At 33.3% G+C, this 19803-nt stretch overlaps 2 protein-coding genes across 2 annotated transcripts in view; one reads left to right on the top strand and one right to left on the bottom strand.

Annotated features, from left to right (window-relative positions):
• LOC104771147 (G patch domain-containing protein 8-like) overlaps positions 1–1009 on the bottom strand; it is a 4657-nt gene extending 3648 nt beyond the window's left edge. The window contains exons 1-4 of the mRNA XM_010495622.1: positions 950–1009; positions 677–763; positions 382–577; positions 132–286 (exon numbers count right to left, since the gene is read on the bottom strand). Coding sequence (XP_010493924.1) covers positions 132–286; positions 382–577; positions 677–748 — 423 coding nt within the window. The 5' untranslated portion in view covers positions 749–763; positions 950–1009. The remainder of the gene's footprint in view (positions 1–131; positions 287–381; positions 578–676; positions 764–949) is intronic.
• On the top strand, positions 6022–6534 carry LOC109131327. The gene has a single exon (XM_019242166.1). It carries the CDS (start codon positions 6088–6090, stop codon positions 6352–6354), a length of 267 nt encoding a protein of 88 aa, XP_019097711.1. The 5' UTR covers positions 6022–6087; the 3' UTR covers positions 6355–6534.

The raw sequence follows: 19803 nt of genomic DNA, 5'->3' as shown, positions 1-19803 counted from the left end.
TGCAGGAATTTTTTCTTTTTCTTTCCCTTTTTACAATACTACCAATCCCGTCAAAACAGAAGCACATATATACACTGCATTCTGTTCTTTTGGGTATCGAAAGTTAAAGGCATCATGTTTTGAACGCATACCTCCCGTTTCTTTGCGATTTCCTCAGTCTCTTCAATCTCAATATCAAGTTTCTTCCTTTGGATATTTTCCTCTGCAGTGAAATAATCATCTTCTTCTTGTTTTCCTAAACCGAGTCTTCGATCCCTGATACCGGACTTTATAGGCTCCGTTATACCTTATTATATCAATCAACATTAATCAAAAAGATGAAACAACTCTAAGACTAAACCAACCCAATTTTATGAATTCTTGTTAAACACACAAACACACCTTGCTCTTGCTTCCCTAAACCTTTTCCTTTCCACCCCATTTTCTGAAGAAGACGAAACCCCACATTGGACGAAGATATCTTTGTATCTAACGATGCTTGCTCCACATCCTCCAAATCAACGTTTTCAGTAACCCTATGTGTAATCGGCAATCGAAACTCCTCTGCTAATCCCTCAATAAAAGACTCTTGATTCATCTATACCAATTTCAAAACCACACAAATTGATTAAACCAAACTACCAAAATCACACAATAACTTTTTTACCAGTAAAAAATTGAGATATGTGAAATAAACCTGATCTTTCTCATAAATCCGTTTCTCTCTACTACTTGCTTCCGTCTTACTTTCACGCCTCCTGGTATCCATATCGCTATATCAACCCTAAAACCCAATGTGATTGTGTTAAAGCTGGCTCTGATGGATTCACGAAACTAGGGTTTCTACGTCACAGCGATTCAAAATCGATACCGATCTAATCTAGGTAAGGCTTCTTAAAGATTGATGATTAGGGTTTATCGTAATCTCAAATCGACACAAAATCTAATGATGCAGATTGAAGAAGCTTACCTCCTCAGAGTTTCTAGAGAGAGAGAGAGAGATCGCAGCGCAAACGCAGAGAGAGAGACCAACGAACCGAGTTTGAAGTTTTTTTTTCCTTTTTTCTTTTTTTCTTTCTTTCTTCTTTAGCAGGCCCGGAGCTTTTATGATTGGGCCCAAAACAAGCAATTTGGAATAACCGAACTATAATAAACTGATAACAAAGATTAGTGTCCAAGTAATTTTTGGCACTTATACCAAAAAAAATTGATATGGTGACAAAATTTGATATCGTATTTTTCAGTGAGAATGTTAAATTTCTTACTCAACAAAAAGATATTTACAAATATAGGAAATCTAAAAGTTAAAGAACAATAGAAAAATTAAAGCAATTACGTATTCGTTTTGAACCAACAACGAAGTATCCCGTAGAGTTTGTGGGAAGCTTTATATATAGTTTAGTGAACAGATCCTATTTCACACAGTTTGTTAATAAAGCGGATAAATTGGCTCAAGTTAAGTAAGAAACCTACCTTGCTGTCTGAAAATATTTCTCCCACATGAGAATGAATTCATCAATGGGTACCTTGTCGTGGTAAGATGAGCAATGGAGTCAGTGCAATCCGGTGAGGCGATGGAGCCAAGCATCTTTCCACTAATTAAGAGCAATACATGTAGTATTGTATTGCAGTGTAAGTGTAGGGAAGTCTTAAAACAAAAACAATAAGTGTAGGGAAGTGTTTTTGCATTTTACTTTTCGTAAACATAATGTTTTTCAGATGTTGAACAAAAGTATTTGTTTATTGGGTTAATTAAATAAATACCACAATTCTAAAAGTTATTTAAGAGAATAGCACAACAATTTTTTTTAATAGGAGAATACCATGGGACCCACGTTTTTTGGGAGTAAAAAGACAAAATCACCCTTTTCTTATTTTATTGTAATGTAGAAATGAAAGATTACGTGAAATTTTTTAAAATAGCATGTAATATTTATATTTTACATCTCATTTATGAACCCAAACTGACATATAATTTCGTTCTAATTGTAAAATCTAAACCCTAACCATCTCATTTGTGAACCCAAACCGATATATAATTTCGTTCTAATTGTAAAATTTAAACTCTAACCATCTTATTTGTGAACCCAAACCGACATATAATTTCGTTCTAATTGTAAAATCTAAACCCTAACCATCTTATTTGTGAACCCAAACCGACATATAATTTCGTTCTAATTGTAAAATCTAAACCTTAACAATCTCATTTGTGAACCCAAACCGACATATAATTTCGTTTTAATTGTAAACTTTAAACCCTAACTATTTCATTTGTGAACCCAAACTGATATATAATTTCGTTCAAAAAACAAAAATAACATGATATTTAAACAAATAACATGTAATATATGTAATGGGTATAAAAGTAATTGTATATAAAGAGAGAGAATAGATTATGAGTCCCATGATAGTTTGTTAAATACTTTCCATTTTTATGGTATGTAGTGCATATACTCTTGTTTATTTATGATAGTTACCATTGCATTAATATTACGAATAAGTATTAAAATTAGGTTATCTACTAAAATCTTAAAATAATATGATCATTGCAAAAATAATTGATGGAAAGAAGTAAAAAAAAACAAAAAAAAAGGAAATGATTCTTACACAAGTTGGGGTTTCTTTTGTTTTTTAAGCTACTAGTGTATGTTTCCTATAAACTGCATTTTTCTTCTGATATTTATTATAAATAAATTAAAAGGTTGGAAACTTACAGTCGTTCGTATGATTGGTCATGGCCAAAAGATGAGTTACTTTTGTAATGGCTAGTGAACTTAGTGGATACCTTTTACCTTGAAACATATACTATCCTTGGAGTATGCATGTTTTTATTTGAAATATTGTAACTAATTAAAAATATACATCAAATTTTTTACTTTTTCTATGATTTTTAAATTAATTATGGGTCGAATGTATCATATGGAATTAATTACATTATTACATTATTACATTAAATTACAAATCATTTCCTAGAATTGTTGCACTTTTATATCCCGATATCCGTCGTTGGTAGTCAAACTTTACTAATGATTAAACTTAGTCTTTAGTTTTCCTAAACAGCAATAACAATGATAATAAGGTGAACTCTCTATGTTTGGTAATCTGATGCACTTCTTATATTAAAATCAGTTCTTCTTGTGTAATAATTTGATCATTACAAAAATAATATGATCATAACACGCTTCATCTAGTTCTAAATGGTTATGGTGAGATCCGTGCCATGGTAATTTATAATTATCTTTCTTTATTTTAAAAAAAAATCAGCCCAAAAAGTGAAACCAATCAAGACGAACACATTCAAATCCAAACGAATCAAACTTTATTTCTTTCTTTTATATTCCCTGCCAAATTCGATAACAAACTTTGTTTGGTGGTAGATTACTTATGCTTTATTTATAGCTTAAAAATACACAGTTTATAGGCGAAAAGATTACTAAAGAAGATTAGTATATTTGTATGAAAGAAAGTTCTGCTAGATATTATTTAATTACTAATTGTTATATACTATAGTGTAGCTTGAAGCTGTTGAATATATTCCACAAACAATGGAAAACGAAAAAAGAAGCGCTCGTTGTCATATAAAAACAAATGACAATCGTTAGTGTTTTTATTCTTCCACAGATTGTTTTTCATTTGTCTTTTGACTGTTTCCTCTTCCATCTCCCTTAACCTTTTTTTTTTGTTTAATCTTCCTTAAATTTAAAACTTAGTTAATAACTTTTTTTCTCTCTTAATAAGTGACACCTAGCTAAATGATACTCTAAATTAGTTGTACGAGTTTGTGACATGGTTATATGAAATTATTGTCGTGTGTGGTCTTCTTCTAGCTAATGCAATACTCTAATAGTGAAATTATGATTGTATTTGATTTTTTTCTTTATAGAAGTTTCTTAAGAAAATTCTACTTTAAATATATCTAATCTGTTTTTAACTAATTTATTTTAATAAACGTGATAACAAAATATGCAACAAAAATTATTGAGATGGAGCACCCACCAGTCATAAAATCTTTTTTAATTTCACGAAATAGTTAATGAAATTAAAAAGAGAATCAATCATTGCACAAACATAAGATTATTAGTGCCAAAAAGCAATGAATTACATAGGAAAAAATTAGAGCATTTCACCTGAAAGTTTAGTTAAATACTTAAACGTTTAAACTCTATATTGTTTACTAATTTGTTCAACATTATAAATTAGTATAGAATAAACACCATATATATGTTTCAAATGCCCTGTATATTAAAATGTGAAACATTATTGACATAACTAGTGTCACGATTGACATGTTTAGGGAAAAAAAACGATGAATATTAGAATTTATATATGATTAAGGTTTGAGTGGTTGCTACAAAATTGACATATACAAATAAGGTTTTTAATAAAACCAAAAGAAATCGTGATACTAATCATATTTTAGTTATTTACATTGACTTACTAATATTGACAAGAATCTTAGAGTGGTAAAGAGTTTGGCACTTCGTTGAAATTTTAAGAGAGCAATATCTAGAAGCATCATTAGGATAGGAAAGCAAAATACAACCAACATATAAACAGTTCTGTGTTTCGTCTTTTATAACAATAATTCTATCTTTTTCGATATTATTGAAACATACAATTAGAATACACCACCTTTTGGTTGATTCGATCACACTCATTTAAAAAATGTTTGAAGAAAGTTCAATAGAAAAGAAACAGAGAACTTGGATGCCTTTGGGAGGAATTAAGGAAGATAAAATAGAATAAAATGGACAGACCAAAGACTCTTTAAAAGTTTAACAATGAACCCTTTGAGATTGAGTTTGTCTGATAAAATCTCAACAACCGTCCGATTCAATACCAAGCAGGTTCCACGTTTCTTCATCTTCATCTTCCCTATCAGATACTCGAATAATATCTCATTACTATGATCTCCTTCTTAATTTTACGTTAATCTTTTTAATACGGTTGTTTATTATGATTAAAACGTGGAAAAATTAATTACACCAAGATAGCTCATTATCTGATGAGATAGAAAAAAATTAGTGCACACTCCTGATGATTGGCCTGCTTATTAATTACAAAAATTAATTACACCAAGATAGCTCATTATCTGATGTTATGTGAAGTCGCTATATTTTATTATTAATGGTTTTTTTTCCCAGCTTTAGGGTGAATCTACAGTTAAATATTGATTTTAAAAGAATTTAAAATCTAAGTCTAATATATGTGCAAGGCAATATGTAGTATATAAGGGGTCAAACCTCGAGATAATAGTAGCACACTCAAAATACAAAGAACTTAACATATATAAATTCTTTTTGTTCTTTTTCTGAAAACAATGTAAAATGATAAAAAATAAAATGAATTAAACAAGATATATACAGATCAATCAAAATAATAAAGATATAGTGATTTACATTTGAGGAGGAGTTGTCATGTAGTTAGGCTAGAGACTGACTCTGACATTACATCGAACATTATATGACACACTACATTTTCGACGACATTATGACTCAACAACTCTTTTTTTTTGGTTAATATGACTCCGCAATGTTATTATCAAGAAGCATTTCTATTTACTTATAGTAAGTTGTGTTTGTCTTTAAAAATTCAAACAATATATATTCGAAAAGATAAAGACGAAGAACAATGTTTCAGCAGAGATAAACAAACAACTATACATCCATTAACGAAAAAAAAAACAAATTAGTTTGAAAAGCCCATAAGAAAAAAGAGAAACTAACGAGAGCTAGATTAAAAATGTTGAACCAAAAAAAAAATCATTCACCTAATATATATAGCTATTTTGTTAACTATATAAACAGAAAAGAATAGCTCCAAATACAAGCGACACATTAAAAAGTATGTGGTACAACGTAAACGAAATAACACTAACTAAACCAAACTTTATTTCGGTTTGATAACTTCTAAAAGGGACCAACCAAGATTCGAACCAAACCGGACCAAAAATGAAAACCCCACATAAAGCTGTTTTGGCTCAGTCACCCTATAAATACATCCCCAAAGTCCATCTCTCCACACCAAAACACATCAGACAAACACAACCTTACACGAAATTTGCAGTTCTTTTCTTCAATCTTAATTGCTGTTCTTGTTCTGTCTCTCATGGGAAGTCATGGCAGAAAGAAGTTTTCACTCTTCAGCTTATTTAAAGCAAGAAGGTCGTCTCATCATAGAGTTGAAGCTGATGCATCCTGGGACGACGTCGTTTACACAAGAAAGGCATGGGCCAGCGACGAGGACAAGCGTTACTGGGTGGCTGAGCCAGGTATTGACCGTAAAGCTTCTGCTTTCATCGCTAAGTTCCATGCCTCTCGTGTCTCTGAGTCCGAACGCCAAACTCTCCCTCCTTGCCAATCTCATCATAACTAGTCATCACCATGGTGACGATGATGACGATGATGAATGGAAGAAGGCCTAGCTAGGGCTTATTTAGTTTGGTTTGCTATGTATATTGTCGTTTCTTTTCTAATGTATTGATGATTATCCTTACGATGATTTGTTTATAAAATGTCTTAAATGTAGTTTTACACACTAATATTTTAAAATGAACTCGACAGCTTTAAGTTTATTACATGCAATTTTCACCGACCAGTTTTAGTTTGGAATGTTACATTTATGATCCATCAATTTTTGAACGACATATGATCAAGACAAACATGTCAAGCCGTCGGCAGCAGTAATATATTTACGTTGATATGATTAGTCTAGCTAGTGAAAATTAATTAAGAATTTACACTACATTGACTCATGTACTTATTTATCTCTTGTATTTATATTTCCCTTGCTTGCACTACAATACACTTTTGGATTGGTTGAATAGTTTAGTTAAACCTACCCAAAACCTGTAACTCTTTAATCTAATAAAATTATATGGACTTTCGTAGCCAATATGTAATTCTTTTCTTCTTAATTTCGGAATGAATCAAATCTCTCCGAGTAGGATTCGAACCTATGACCAATCAATTTTACTTTATTACAATTTTACTGTAATAATAGCAAGTACGGATGAGTAATATATATAGTGAGATTAATTAAATAAGAACAAAAATTTGGAGCCAGCTGTAGAATCTAGAACAATATGTGGATGATATTATGTTCCAACAAATATTGTAATTTGTACACAAAGGTACATTTCTAAGAGTACATTGATTCCTTAGCTTTTCTCTCTTCCTCACTCTCTCACCTTCCTTTGCCTATTTTTTTGTTACAACTATCTTTTCCCTTGTTGTTTTCTTTTCTTTGTTCTGTTTCGAGACTCTATTTGGGTTCTATCAGATGACAAAAAAAAACTATCTTTTTGTTTTTTCTTTTTCTAATTTAATAAGTCACTTAATGTCCTTGCTAACTCTTTTTCTAATCTTATTTTGTGAAAATTGGAAAGAGATATCATCTTCACAGAGCTACTAGCTAGTATATAAGACGCAAATACAAAAATTGGGCTTATTTGCTTGGTTGCCGGCAGCAGCTGCGTCTACGTTTTTGGCCGTTAGATCGAAACAACGTTTAAAAATATTAGACGCATGTCGCAGCATTTACTGCAACATCTTAATGTAGGTACCTGCGATAATCAAACGAATAAACGTATTTGCGGTTACCGTAGCCACAGATACCTGCGACGACAAAACGAACAAGCCCATTGTGTTAAATTAGTTTGATTACTTTTACAGTAACTTACTTTTTTTGCTATATATGAATTAGCAAGCTTACCCCACACACACAAACACATGTATATATTTTTTAAAAAACCTGATAAATTCATCAAACAATTCTCTATAATAGATAAATAAATACAAATCATCTTTATACAAAACACACACGGCACAAACCAGTTGAATGGAAACAGTAGTTTCATCACGTTTTCTTGAGAGTGAAGTTAACAATACTAGCTTCAATTTTCTATTTACTAAAAGTAACATAGGAATAATAAAAAAGACATCGAAGTGTTAGCTGCAGTATCTTTGCTGTTGAATGATTCGTTCATAGCCAATATAACTCTATGTTGATTGGCTAATAATTTGATCTTTATGAATATTTGCTTTACCTGAGCAATGAGAACCATCTATTTTTCACTCCATTACATCGGCCAAATATATACCAACCCGGTGTGGAGCGATGTATATAATTAATCAATTATTTATAGTCCGGTTCGACCTCATTCTTTTTTTTTGAAACAATATTGATTGGCAAATACCAAGTACAGTAATTTAGATGTAAACAAAATGATAGAAGGCAAATCGTCCAAAATCTATACTACCATACCAAAAGTGAAAAAAAAATGGTTTGAGGCCAATATAATTATGTTAGATCGTCAAACTGGCTAAAGAAAGATTTGCGAGTTAAATTGATAATATAATAGTAAAGAGAATAACAATGCATGATTCTCCTAATGCAAAGATGTAAAGCTAAGTTTTACTCGATCTGTTGATTATATCAACAACGCACAATGTTAGATGACTGAAGACCACATATAAACTGAGAAGAATATTTAGTAGTAACAACAATCACATCTTAAACTTGTTAACTTTTTCTTTTGGGTTGGATTCTTGCTAGTTTCTCACTCTTAACAAATGAAAGAGATTGACTTAAATTGGGAAAACATAATTGAGAAGTCATTGAGAAGCATATTACCAACATATTCGAAATTATCTATGAAAATTATTATCTCAATTTCATAATAACAAGTGTTATTATAACAATTTTCACAACATGACGTGTGGCATTTTGTTCTCTATATATTTGTATTTCTTTTACTTAAAGTCAAATTATGTATTTTATGAAAATGTGCATGTTAAAGATCCAAAATAACAATTATTTTGAAACAACCAAACAATGTTAAAACAACATTTTTTTTTAAACTAAAAGATTTTGGCAAATCATTCAAACCTAGGTTGCATGGAGGTCTCTCCGAAGTTCGTTTCCTGTTTTCGGAAAATAAACTTATTGAAACACAAAAAATGTTACGGGAAAAAAATGTTACGGAAAGACGACAAAATCCTACATTTCTTATTTAGAAACTTAATAAACACATAAATTGAAAATATTTTGATTTATGATATATATACTGTTTATTTTTGTACCAAAAAAACTAATTTATTTAATTTAAAATACACATACACATATACATATATTTGATTTATGATATATAAAATCCTATTTATGAATTTGAGTGTTTTAATCTTTATTTTTAGTTAAATATTTAATATTTATATTCTAAATTAACATGTTGTTTCAAATATATATATTTTTAATATGATTTTGATGTTTGGCATTTTAAGAAATATATATATATATATACATATACATATACATATATTATAATATTATATTGATGTTTTCAAAGAGTATTCATGTCCTAATTTTATTAATATATATATATATATATATATATATATATATATATATTTGAAATGTTTTACTTCTGCGTATTGGTTTCTGCTTTCAAACACAAGTATTTCATTTGAGGAAAATAACGTGTTATATTTTGTGGATTCATTTTAATCTTTCAAACTGGTCTCTTATTCAAAAATCCATAGTTTAACGGTGATGAAAAAATTAAAAGTAAAGCAACATAACTCACATTCATTTGCTTATCCTGTCATTTGGCTTAGTAGTTAGTTCCCAAACTATAATCAATCACACTGATCGTAGTAATAAAAATTTAGCCTGTTCATGCAAACAGTAAGAAATGTTTATAACTTTTGTAGTTTATTTAAAGTTTGGTCCAAACTTGGAGATCATACGATCAAGTCGACAATATAGAGATTCATGTTTTTGTGTCTAGCTATGAATGGTTTCGAGTTGTTTTAAATTTGAAAGACAATCTAAGATTCACTTTTAAACAGAGATATTCGTAATGCCTAGATTTTTTTGTCTCATGCATAGACAAAGTGTCAATGTCTAGAGATTCTAGTACATGATATTTATAAAATGGTGCTTAACTATAGGGAAAAAACCAAAAAATATCTCATCTATTTTTTATTTGGACGTTTAATACCTGGTTTTTTTTGGTTGGAAGAAAAATATCTCATTTAATTATCTTAGGCTAAAAAATATTTGATCTTTAAATTGTTGCCAGATTCTAACACGTGGTTTAACAATCGTTAATGGGCGTCACAGAGCAGTTACCGGACATTAAAATCTAACCACATGTGTTTTTGTGAATCTGACAATAATTAAATGAGTTATTTTTCTTCTAACCAAAAAAGATTAGGTATTAAACATCCAAACAAAAAATAGATGAGGTATTTTTTGGTTTTTTTCCCCTTAAATATATTAATTCATTTGTTTTTGTCCCATAACAAGTATTCTTGAGATGGATCTAATTCAAATTGGCAAATTATTACGAGAGTAGAGCATCGATGGAACTAAGCTTTTGCATAAAATATATAGACAAAAAAAATTGTACCAAAAAATGTCACATGTTTTGCTTAGAAACATTTCACTTGATAAATTAGACGTACTCATAGAAAATACTGTTACAAATATTTCAGTGTTTTCAAATAATTTCATGAAAATAAAATTTTCAAAAAGATATTTCTGTCACCTTATTGTTACTTTCCTACTTCCTAGTTATTCAATGTTATGTACTTATGTTAAAACTTTTGCACTTGTTCTGTTTTGTTGTTTTTTTTTTCTTTCAAATTTGAAAATAAAAAGCTTTCTATAAAAAACAAAAGGATGAAGATTAACACATTTCAAGAAGACATGTTTTTCTAGATATTTTTTGAAGATTCGATAATTATTCGTTTTTTTAACTTTTCTTTAACGTGCTCAAGTCAATAACAAACCCAAATAGTAATGTAATTTCTCGATTGATGCTATCGACCATTCAAAACACCTCACATTTTTTAAACCATGACACATATAATTATCCAAGGATAGTGCTATCTCTTATTTCATGGTTTGGTCTAACGATTCTTCGGTAGGGTTTATTTATGCTTAGACCTACAAGAAACAAAAGACAAGCTAGGGTATAAGTAGGCTATAATAATTGTATATAAATTGTTCTGAAGTAACAGATTCATGATTTGAAAATCAAATCAAGCCCATCAATTTGGCTTTGAAACGCTTTCTGTCAAAATGGACAAGACATGACTTCCTTCGTGTCTTTCGTATTAGAACCAACCATCTAAAAAGCTCTCTTCCTTTTTTCTTCAATTTATTTTTATTTTTATATTTCTATTCTAACTTTTTGTCTTGTATTTGGTTTCTTTTTGGGGGTATCTATTAAATTTACCATATCGTAGGAATTTAGTAATTAGATGAATAATGTAAAGGTTCGGAATATAATGTTCTATCGCACATTGTAAAAAGCAAAAAGAAGGCCCAAATCTTGGTTGAAATTGTTGTTGAAATATCCCATTCACGTGATCACGTCTTAATTTTAATCGTCAAAACATCTTTCAATTCGAAGATCTTTGTGAGATTTGAGTAACATGATGATTTTATTTTGGTTAAAGACTACCATATGATGTGGTCTTTGATAATCAAACCTAGTAATACAAAAAGAAAGTAAGATGAAAAACCCTTCCTTTGAGAACTCTGATTTTGTTTACAAATCTTTTTTTTTTGGGAAAACTTTAGAATTACGAAATATCTTCTAGATCAATTAATGCAACTAAATGAATACCTCTTCTTTTGTTTGTTTTTTTCTTTTGTTTTTAATGTAAAAAGAAAAGTATTCAAAGAAAATTTAAGAATCATTAGTTTAGAATTATTGAATTTAAACACTTAAGAACAAGAAAATGTATAATAGACTAATTTCTTTTATTGCTTTAGAAAACTGACTCAAAAACTAAAACTCTCAACAAACTCTCTCAAAACTTTATAAGCTATGTCACATCTTTACATCTTATTATATAGAGAACACCTTACCCAATTCCTAATCAAACTAGATAATAAGTATTTAGATAACTCCTAAAATACTTCATCTTTATCTTAATCTCTTTATAAACTATAACACGGTAGGATTAGGATTATCTTGTTCTTCAAGTTTCTTTCAAGCTTATCTCAACATTCACCCCCCTAAGCTTGAAGTCTTCCAATGTGACATCTTGAACTCCAATGATATCCCTTATCTCCTTAAACTTGATTATGTGCTTTTGTCAAGATATCAGCCTTCTGCTCACTCCCATGGATGTGCTCCACTTCTATATGCTCATTCTCTACACACTCTCTTATAAAATGGTACCTAGTGTGTATGTGTTTACTACGCCCATGGAACACCGGGTTCTTCGTAAGTGCTATCGTTGACTTATTGTCAATTAACAGAGTCACCGTTTCACATGTTTTACCAGTGACTTCTTTGAGTAGTTCTTGAAGCCATATCGCCTGCTTAGCTGCTTCAGTAGCGGCCATAAATTCTGCCTCGCAGGAGTACAATGCTACCGTTCTTGTTTTTGCGTACACCAAGTAACCGGACAGTCGTTAAGATAGAAAATGTGGCCGGTTGTGGACTTACCATCATCTTCATCAACATTATGACTGCTGTTACTGTAACCTATAAGTCCTGCCATGCTTGTTCGTCTAAAGACCAGACTATGAGATATAGTGCCGCGTATGTATCTAAGAACCTGCTTCAGGGCAGCACCATGTGATTCCTTCGGTTCTTGCATATACCTGCTCAGCACACCAACAGAGTAGGAGAGATCATGTCTAGTATGAAGCAAATACCGAAGACACCCAATATTTCTTCTATAAATCTTTTCATCGTAGCACTTCTCTTTTGGCGCTTTTGACAGCTTCAAATTCGAGTCCATAGGTATGTGAACAGCGTTACAATCTCTCAAACCAGCTTCCTCCAGAATCCTTGCAGCATATCTTGCTTGAGTTAACATAATACCTCCTTTAAACTGATCACTTCAATTCTAAGATAAAAGGTTAATAAACCGAGATCACTCATCTCGAACGTCAATGACATTTTCCTTTTGAACTCCAAAATTAACTCCAAACTCGTCCCCATGACCAGTAGGTCATCAACGTAGACTGCAACTAACAGAAGATGCTCTTTGACTTGTTTACGGTAAAGTGACGGCTCCTTACAACACTTAACAAAGCCTAACTCCTTTAGAATCGCATTCAACTTGTTATTCCAAGCCCTTGGTGCTTGCTTTAACCCATAGAGAGCTTTGTTAAGCTTGTATACCTTTTCTTCACTGCCTTTGACTTCAAAACCCTCTGGCTGACTAACATGCACGACTTCCTTCAATTCTCCATGTAGAAAAGCGGTTTTAACATCGAGATGATGCACTTTCCAACCGTTCGAAGCAGCCAACTGTAACACCCCAATCCACCATTGAGGGACCAACCCCTATTTTTGTTGAAAAGAAGCCCAGCCCACTAAAGGCCCAGCAACTTTGGTTGCAAACCTACGTGCGCATGTGTACGAGTGTATATATTTCCCTCTACCTCCAGCCACTTCTTTGTTTTGCAAACTCGAAACCCTAAAGCATCAGATCTCCTTGGTTTCAATCCTTCATCGCCATCGTTAGTGATCAAGAGTTGACTTTGCGTATTCCTTTTCCTTTTGGGATCACGTTAAGCGGAGAGAAGAGTTGGACGTACGTCTCGGTTTCATCTTTTAACACCGGCTTTGTTTAGGTAAGGCAAATCTATCATGGATATGGTCTATTCCATTGATTATGTCTCTATTGGTTACTGAGTTTGTAGTTTATGACTCCACAGTTGGTTTTAGTGAAGAAGAGGATTTCAGAAACATTGTCAAGTAGGGGTTTTGGTGATCCGTTTCCCGTCGGATCTGAAGGACCCAGATCACATTTTTGGTGTCGTTGGATAGATCCTGCTGCAAGGAAGAAGTAGAAACTTTCGGTTCTTTATTACGAGGTAAACTCCATCCGCAGTTCGAGTTACAAGTTGGTGAAAAATCATTATTTTCTGAACCCAGAAATTAACTAAAGTGTCAGATCCAGTTTGCAGTTTCGACCTGAGGTTTTGGTGGAAGAATTCCGGCGTTACCTAAGCACTTCAAGTCAGTTCGACGGTTGTTACAGATAGAAGGGGTGTTAGGGAAGCCACTTGAGCCATCTTTATCACCGGAAAAGGTAAACCGTAGCTTCTGCGTTGGTTGCTTGTCGGTCAAGAATCATCTGCCTCTGTCAAGACCCATAAACCCTAATCTGTGTTGAACTGTTTTTCTTCTGCTGCAAGTTTCAGATTGTTGCTAGCTGCTCCAGCCTTCTTCCTTTCAGTCCTATTTGTAGCCATAATTCAGGTGAGGGTGTGATCTGTGGATTTTGAACACCAAACTATTTTGACCGTAATCGTGTTATGCTTGGTTTAGGGATAGGTTGTTTGATTGTTTGTATGATATAGGATGATTAGTGGTAGTATATCTACTAATGACAGATATGTGTTACGTGAGTGTTTGATATTCATATGTGGATGTATGACCATTAGTGTCTGCATGAGTAAAGTGGATGTATGACCATTTGTGTCAACATGAGTAAGAGATGTATGGTCAATGGTACCTGCATATGTTACGAGTTGTTATATGATATTGTGTGGTGGCATGATACGATGTTTTAGATGTGAGCTGTGTTTAGTGAAATATATAGGTTATATGTTGTCGAGGAAGCATGTTTGATTATTGGAGATATTAGGAGGTTTGTTGATAGCTTATTCTTAGACCTTGTGTATGCGCTTGCTGGTGTGCTTAGTTTTGTGTTGACGGTCCTGTGGACAGGCGGGATCGTTCTCACTGAGTAAAACTTGTTTTACTCACCCTTTTTTTCTCTTTCCTTCAGGTCAGGTTTGATTAGAGAGTTTAATGCAAGTCGTCGGTGTTCTTTTGGTGTATTTGAGGGTTGGGGTTTCACACCAACACTATGAAGAACCAAATTGTTTCAATGCGAGCCACTAGAGCAAATACCTCCTCATAGTCTATCCCATGCCTTTGTATGTATCCTTTAGCCACAAGCCTAGCCTTGTACTTGTTGATGCTTCCGTCAGAGTTTTGTTTAAGCTTGAATACCCATTTTAGCCCAATTGGTTTGACACCCGTAGAAAGATCAACTAAATCCCATGTCCTGTTTTTGTTGATCGATGTGATCTCATCTACACACGCATCTCTCCATTCTTTGATATCTTTAGCCTCATTATAGTTCCATGGCTCCTCATTTATAGCAAGTAACACCCTCTCACATTCGATTTCAGCTAGCATTACATAATCTTCCAAGTAACTCGGTCTTGTAGTCTGTTAACACCGGCTGGATCTCTGTTTTCTCCTGCGACTGTTCTTCTTGACATGTGTTCTCGTTCCCAATGCGTGGAAGATCAAATTCTTCATCAGAATTTTTGCTATCAGCCTCATTATCACTTCTCTGCTCTTTCCTCTGTTCTTCGAAAACAACTTCTTCTCGAATGCCTTTATTTCCAAACTGTCCAAAACTGATTGTGAAAATCCCTGAATTACTTCCATCATCTCTCCCAAGGATGTTCCATGTCCAGCTTTTTCCTTCGTCAAAGTAGACATCTCTACGTACTATTATCTTTTGACTTGTTGGATCAAACAAGCGATAGGCTTTTGATCCCGGTTCTGTTTCAAGGTGTACCAAAGCTCGTGACCTATCGTCGAGTTTCTTCAGCGACGTTGATTCGACCTTAGCATAACACATACAACCAAACACACGCAAGTGCTCAATGTTCGGTTTTCTTCCCTTGAAGACTTCATATGGAGTTTGTTGAACCAATGTTCTTGTCCCAACTATATTGATCAAGTAAGTGGCATGCCTGACTGCTTCGCCCCATAAGTAATTAGGTATGTCCATGTGCTTTAAAATACTCCGAGTCATTCCCAGAAGAGTTCTGTTTCTCCGTTCTACCACTCCGTTTTGCTGAGGTGAATAAGGAGCGGTGAGTTGTCTTTGAATGCCAGCATTGTCACATAAACTTAGGAATTCTTGAGAAACAAATTCTCCCCCTCTATCTGTTCTCAATGTTTTAATGGTGGCTCTTGTTCCTTGTTCAACTAAGCTTTTGATCTTTTTGAATTTCTCAAAAGCTTCACTTTTCTCTTTAAAGAGGAGCGACCACATATACCGTGAGTAGTCATCGATCAGCACAAAAATATACCTGTTCTTTCCAGCAGTTGCAGGTGTAATGGGACCACAGAGGTCACCATGGATTAGCTCAAGAACTTGTGTTGCTCGATATGTTGCTTATGCAGGAAAACTCTGTCTTGTTTGTTTTCCAAGCAGACACGAGGCACATGTTTCCCTTTCAATTGTCATACTTGGCATACCAATGAATAAATCATTCTTCATCATCGACTTCATGTTATCTAAACCAATCTGCCCAAGACGAGCATGCCATGTTGCTGAGTCGTTCAACGCCATGACCTGAAGACACTTACTTGCGTCAATATCCAGAACAACCTTATACAGTCTGTTCTTTGCTCTAGTCGCCTTTACCATCAATTTACCCTCACGATCATGTAACGTAAGAATTTCCCCTTTCGTGCAAACATCACATACTGCCTCCGTAGCTTGTCCTAAACTTATAATGTTACTCCTTAGGTCCGGTATGAAATAAACATCTTTTAATATCCTTTTCTCTCGGTTTATGAGAGAAGAATTGACCCTTTCCCTTTGTTGTTGATGCAAGAATCGTCGCCGAACCTTACTTTCCCTGTTACTGTCTCATCAATCTTGGCAAAGTACCTTCTGTTGCCTGACATGTGATTGCTTGCTCAATTGTCGAGGTACCAAACATTGCTTCCATCTGTTTGCGTTTCAAACTCACTAGGCTTCACATTCTTCTCATTGAGATATACTATCTCATGCATCATTAGTTCGTCTGCAACTTGAGTTATTTCTTCCTCATTTTCCACAGTTTCTTGGAGTTTAAGCAGCCTGTCAGGACAATTTGAAGCATAATACCCTACTTTGTCACACTAGTAACACACCACTTTTGATTTGTCTCTTTGTTGATACCCGAAGCGTCCTCGTCCGGAGAAAAGTCCTCCTGGTCCTCCTGGTCCTCTGCCTCTATTTGTGCCATAGTTGCCTTGAAAGAATTGCGAATCTATATTAGCATACATAAGTTTTCCTTGGTCCGTTGGAGGTTCTTTTTCTTCATCACGGATTCTTTCTTTGTATACTTTCAATCTCCCCATAATCTTCAAAGGAAGTTGCATTCATGTCGAGGACTTGTTCAAGAGATGCGATGATGTGTATAAACTTTCTTCGTGGTAGACTCTGCATAAATTTTTTTACAAGTTTCGGTTCTTCAATGTTTTCTCCCAGGGCAGAGGATTTAGTTGCTATCACGTAGAGTTTTCCCGTAAATTCATCGATCGTATCTTCTTCTTTCATCCTCATTCTATCGAATTCAGCCATCAAGGTCTGTAGTGTTGCCTCCCTTACTCTTTCTGCTCCGAGGTGTCTTGCTTTTATGGCATCCCAAACAGCTTTCGAAGTGTCAGGCTCGCCAACTTGGAGAATTAGGGCTTCTGGGATGGATTGGAACAAGAGAGCTCTAGCCATAACATCTTTATCTGCATCATCAGATCATGGCTCTATGGTTTCCCAAACCTTGTTGACTCTAAGCGCCACCTTCATACGCATGGACGAGACAGTGTAGTTAGTGGCGTTAAGCATCAAACATTGGATAGACGATGAGCTTCCTCCTGTTGGCCTGTTCGGTGCAGCGATGATTTCGGACATGATTGATCTCGTAACGTAATCCCTTTACCAATATCTCTGTTGCATCTTCAAAAGAGTTTTTGGTTTCTTGGATTGATGCTTCACGGTTTTATCTTAGGGTGCTTACTTTCAATATTGCTCTGAATTTAAACACTTAAGAACAAGAGAATGTATAAAAGACTTCTTTCTTTTATTGCTTTAGAAAACTGACTCAAAAACTAAAGCTCCCAACAAAATCTCTCAAAACCTTATAAGTTATGTCACATCTTGACATCTTCTTATATAGAGAACACCTTACCTAATTCCTAATCAAACTAGGTAATAAGTATTTAGATAACTCCTAAAATACTTCATCTTTATCCTACTCTCTTTATAAACCATAACTCGGTAGGATTAGGATTATCTTGTTCTTCAAGTTTCTTTCAAGCTTATCTCAGCAAGAATAGTTAGATTAGGGAATCATCTTAATTCTTAAGAGTTCGTCACATATACTTGTTCCTAATGCATGAACTAGATCGCTCACCTAGCTATTAATATGAGGTGAATAGGCGCATATAAAATGACAGTTAATTGCTGGAAAAAGTAGATGAACAAAATAACCTAGCCAACGAAAGCTAGTGTAGGAAGTTTCTTAAACCAATCGAACTTGAATGTTTATCATAAAATCCAAAAATAGAAGTTAAGCCATCTAAGTGGTTAGATACCATGATTAATATTACGATAGTAGATGAGGCTTGCTTGTGGTTTGTCCTTTGAGTTCTTGAACGGATTTTCACAGTTTCCTATTAATCTATTCTAGTTTAGTTGATTTATGATACCTAAAAGACTAGAATGCTTAGAGCATGTACAATAGATACAGATTCTCACTGTTTCTCAAGTATATTATTTTAATATATATTATTTGTATTTAATTATTTATTTAAATTTTTAACAAAAAATAAAAATCACAACTAATTACATATTGACATATGTGAGAGCAGTCTGTCGAGAGGTTCTCAAATGTTCTAAAATGAAAATCGATTATCCTCTCTCTCTTTCACTTTTTATATTATTGAGAACTCATGTGAGAAACTACCACTGTATATGCTTTTAGACTATCTCAAATGATAAGAATTCATGAGAAATTCTTACGAATTTTTTTCCTATTAAATTGTTAAAAAAAACACTGTTTAAGAACTTATGAGAAATTGTTAAAAAAAACTTTCTCCAATGGTAGAAACCATGCGGGGTTTTTAAGAATTTTTTTTCAAAAACTTGTCAAATGCAAAAAAAGAAAATTCATGATCTACACATATTTTGATCTGAGTGACTATAAAACAGAGATTGAAGACATAGATTTGGTGTTTAAGTTGTTGATAAACACATTCAAGACAGAGACTTTGTGTCTTGTCTCCTTCAAGCTGGCTCAAGTTTCCTTTCTTCAAGCTTAGTCACCAAAATATGTAGCCTGCAAATGAAAGAAAAAAAATTCAAAGTGTTTTACTGATTCTATTTTGCCATTTACTCAACACAAAGCTTTCCCAGAGAAGTCAAAGTTAAACTCAAAACTATCAAATGGGAGTAGATGAATTTGCATAGACAAAACAAAAACATCATGATGTGAAAGTCACAATATCATGCAGAACAATTTTAGAACGAGTTTGGAGGCAGCAAAATATTGATATAATAGCTATTGTTAGCTAGGATCCAAATCGGTAAACTCCTTTATTTAATTCACCATATATTTGACATAATTTCAGGTTAGTGAGCTTACTGTGACGGGACAAGAAAACTGTAAAGGATTCATGGGACCAATATCTCGCCAAGGACAAACACACCACCTCCACTACCTCATGAATACAACTGAGAAACACTTGACAGCTTTTCTTTACCAAAACCAAAGATTCAATCCACTGCTTTGTTTGACTTTGTCAAGTCCCCAGATTGGTAGGTACTACTACAGCTGTTGCAAATACGAGGAAATCATTTACAAAATTTAAGATCTTTAATCTGTCATATACTTTTATGTAGGCACAAGGGCTAATGTTAGATAGTGAAAGCTCTTACCTGAAAACAATGGGAGCAAATGAATTTGTTAACATCAAATTAGAATCGAAATCATGATTCTTTTAAAGCTAAAATTGAAGACAACCACAATCAAATCGATGTTTCAGGACAA

Source organism: Camelina sativa, chromosome 20 (assembly GCF_000633955.1).
Source record: "Camelina sativa cultivar DH55 chromosome 20, Cs, whole genome shotgun sequence".
Taxonomy (NCBI): Eukaryota; Viridiplantae; Streptophyta; class Magnoliopsida; order Brassicales; family Brassicaceae; genus Camelina; species Camelina sativa.
The sequence above is the reverse complement of the archived record's forward strand: the minus strand, read 5'-3'. Positions and strand labels throughout refer to the sequence as shown.